This window comes from Myotis brandtii, unplaced genomic scaffold (genome assembly GCF_000412655.1).
Source record: "Myotis brandtii unplaced genomic scaffold, ASM41265v1 scaffold680, whole genome shotgun sequence".
NCBI lineage: Eukaryota > Metazoa > Chordata > Mammalia > Chiroptera > Vespertilionidae > Myotis > Myotis brandtii.
Window position 1 is genome coordinate 188311 of NW_005370658.1, and position 934 is coordinate 189244.

Sequence of the window (934 nt, forward strand, 5' to 3'; positions counted from 1 at the left end):
TGTGTCTCCCATCAACATGGAAGACCAGGAGCGCATCAAAGTGGAGCGCAAGCGGCTGCGGAACCGGCTGGCGGCCACCAAGTGCCGGAAGCGGAAGCTGGAGCGCATCGCGCGCCTGGAGGACAAGGTGAAGACGCTCAAGGCCGAGAACCTGGGGCTCTCGAACACTGCCGGCGTCCTCCGGGAGCAGGTGGCCCAGCTCAAACAGAAGGTCATGACCCATGTCAGCAACGGCTGCCAGCTGCTGCTAGGGGTCAAGGGACACGCCTTCTGAGCACCCCTGCCCCGCACGGACATCCCACCCCCCAGCCTGGACGGCTGGGCGCGCGCCTACCACCGGGTGAGGGTGCAGGCGGTGGGCACCCGCCCCGGGGCATGGGGACGCCGAAAACCACACTGGACTCCTGCCCGCCCGCTCTGCGCCCAGCCCTTCCACCTCAACGTTTACAAGCCCCCCTTCCACTTTTTTTTTGTATTTTTTTTTCTGCTGAAAACGAACTCGATTCATATTGAATATAATATATTTGTGTATTTAACAGGGAGGGGAGGAGGGGGCGATCGCGGCGGAGCTGGCCCCGCCGCCCGGTACTCAAGCCCGCGGGGACACTGGGGAGGGGACCCCTGCCCCCTGCCCTCCCCCTCTGCACCGTACTGTGGAGAAGAAACACGCACTTAGTCTCTAAAGAGTTTATTTTAAGATGTGTTTGTGTGTGTGTGTGTTTGTTGTTCTGACTTTTTATTGAATCTATTTAAGTAAAAAAAAAAAAGGTTCTTTATTAATTTCTGTTGTCTTTTTTTCCAAGCCGGGCGGGCGGAGCGGGGAGAGGACGGGGATGCCCCCACCCCGCTGCTGTTTGTGGTTCCCTTCGGTATCTGTCCCCTCGCCCGCTCTGCCCAAGCACCTCGCGACCCCAGCCCAGCCGGGGTGTCTGCC

At 59.4% G+C, this 934-nt stretch overlaps 1 protein-coding gene across 1 annotated transcript in view; it reads left to right on the plus strand.

The window, feature by feature from the left end:
- Nucleotides 1-771, plus strand: part of JUNB (jun B proto-oncogene) — a 1632-nt gene extending 861 nt beyond the window's left edge. Inside the window, exon 2 of the mRNA XM_005881606.2 lies at nucleotides 3-771. Within this exon, the coding sequence (XP_005881668.1) occupies nucleotides 3-274 (272 nt within the window). The 3' untranslated portion in view covers nucleotides 275-771. The remainder of the gene's footprint in view (nucleotides 1-2) is intronic.
- Nucleotides 772-934: the final 163 nt, after the last annotated feature.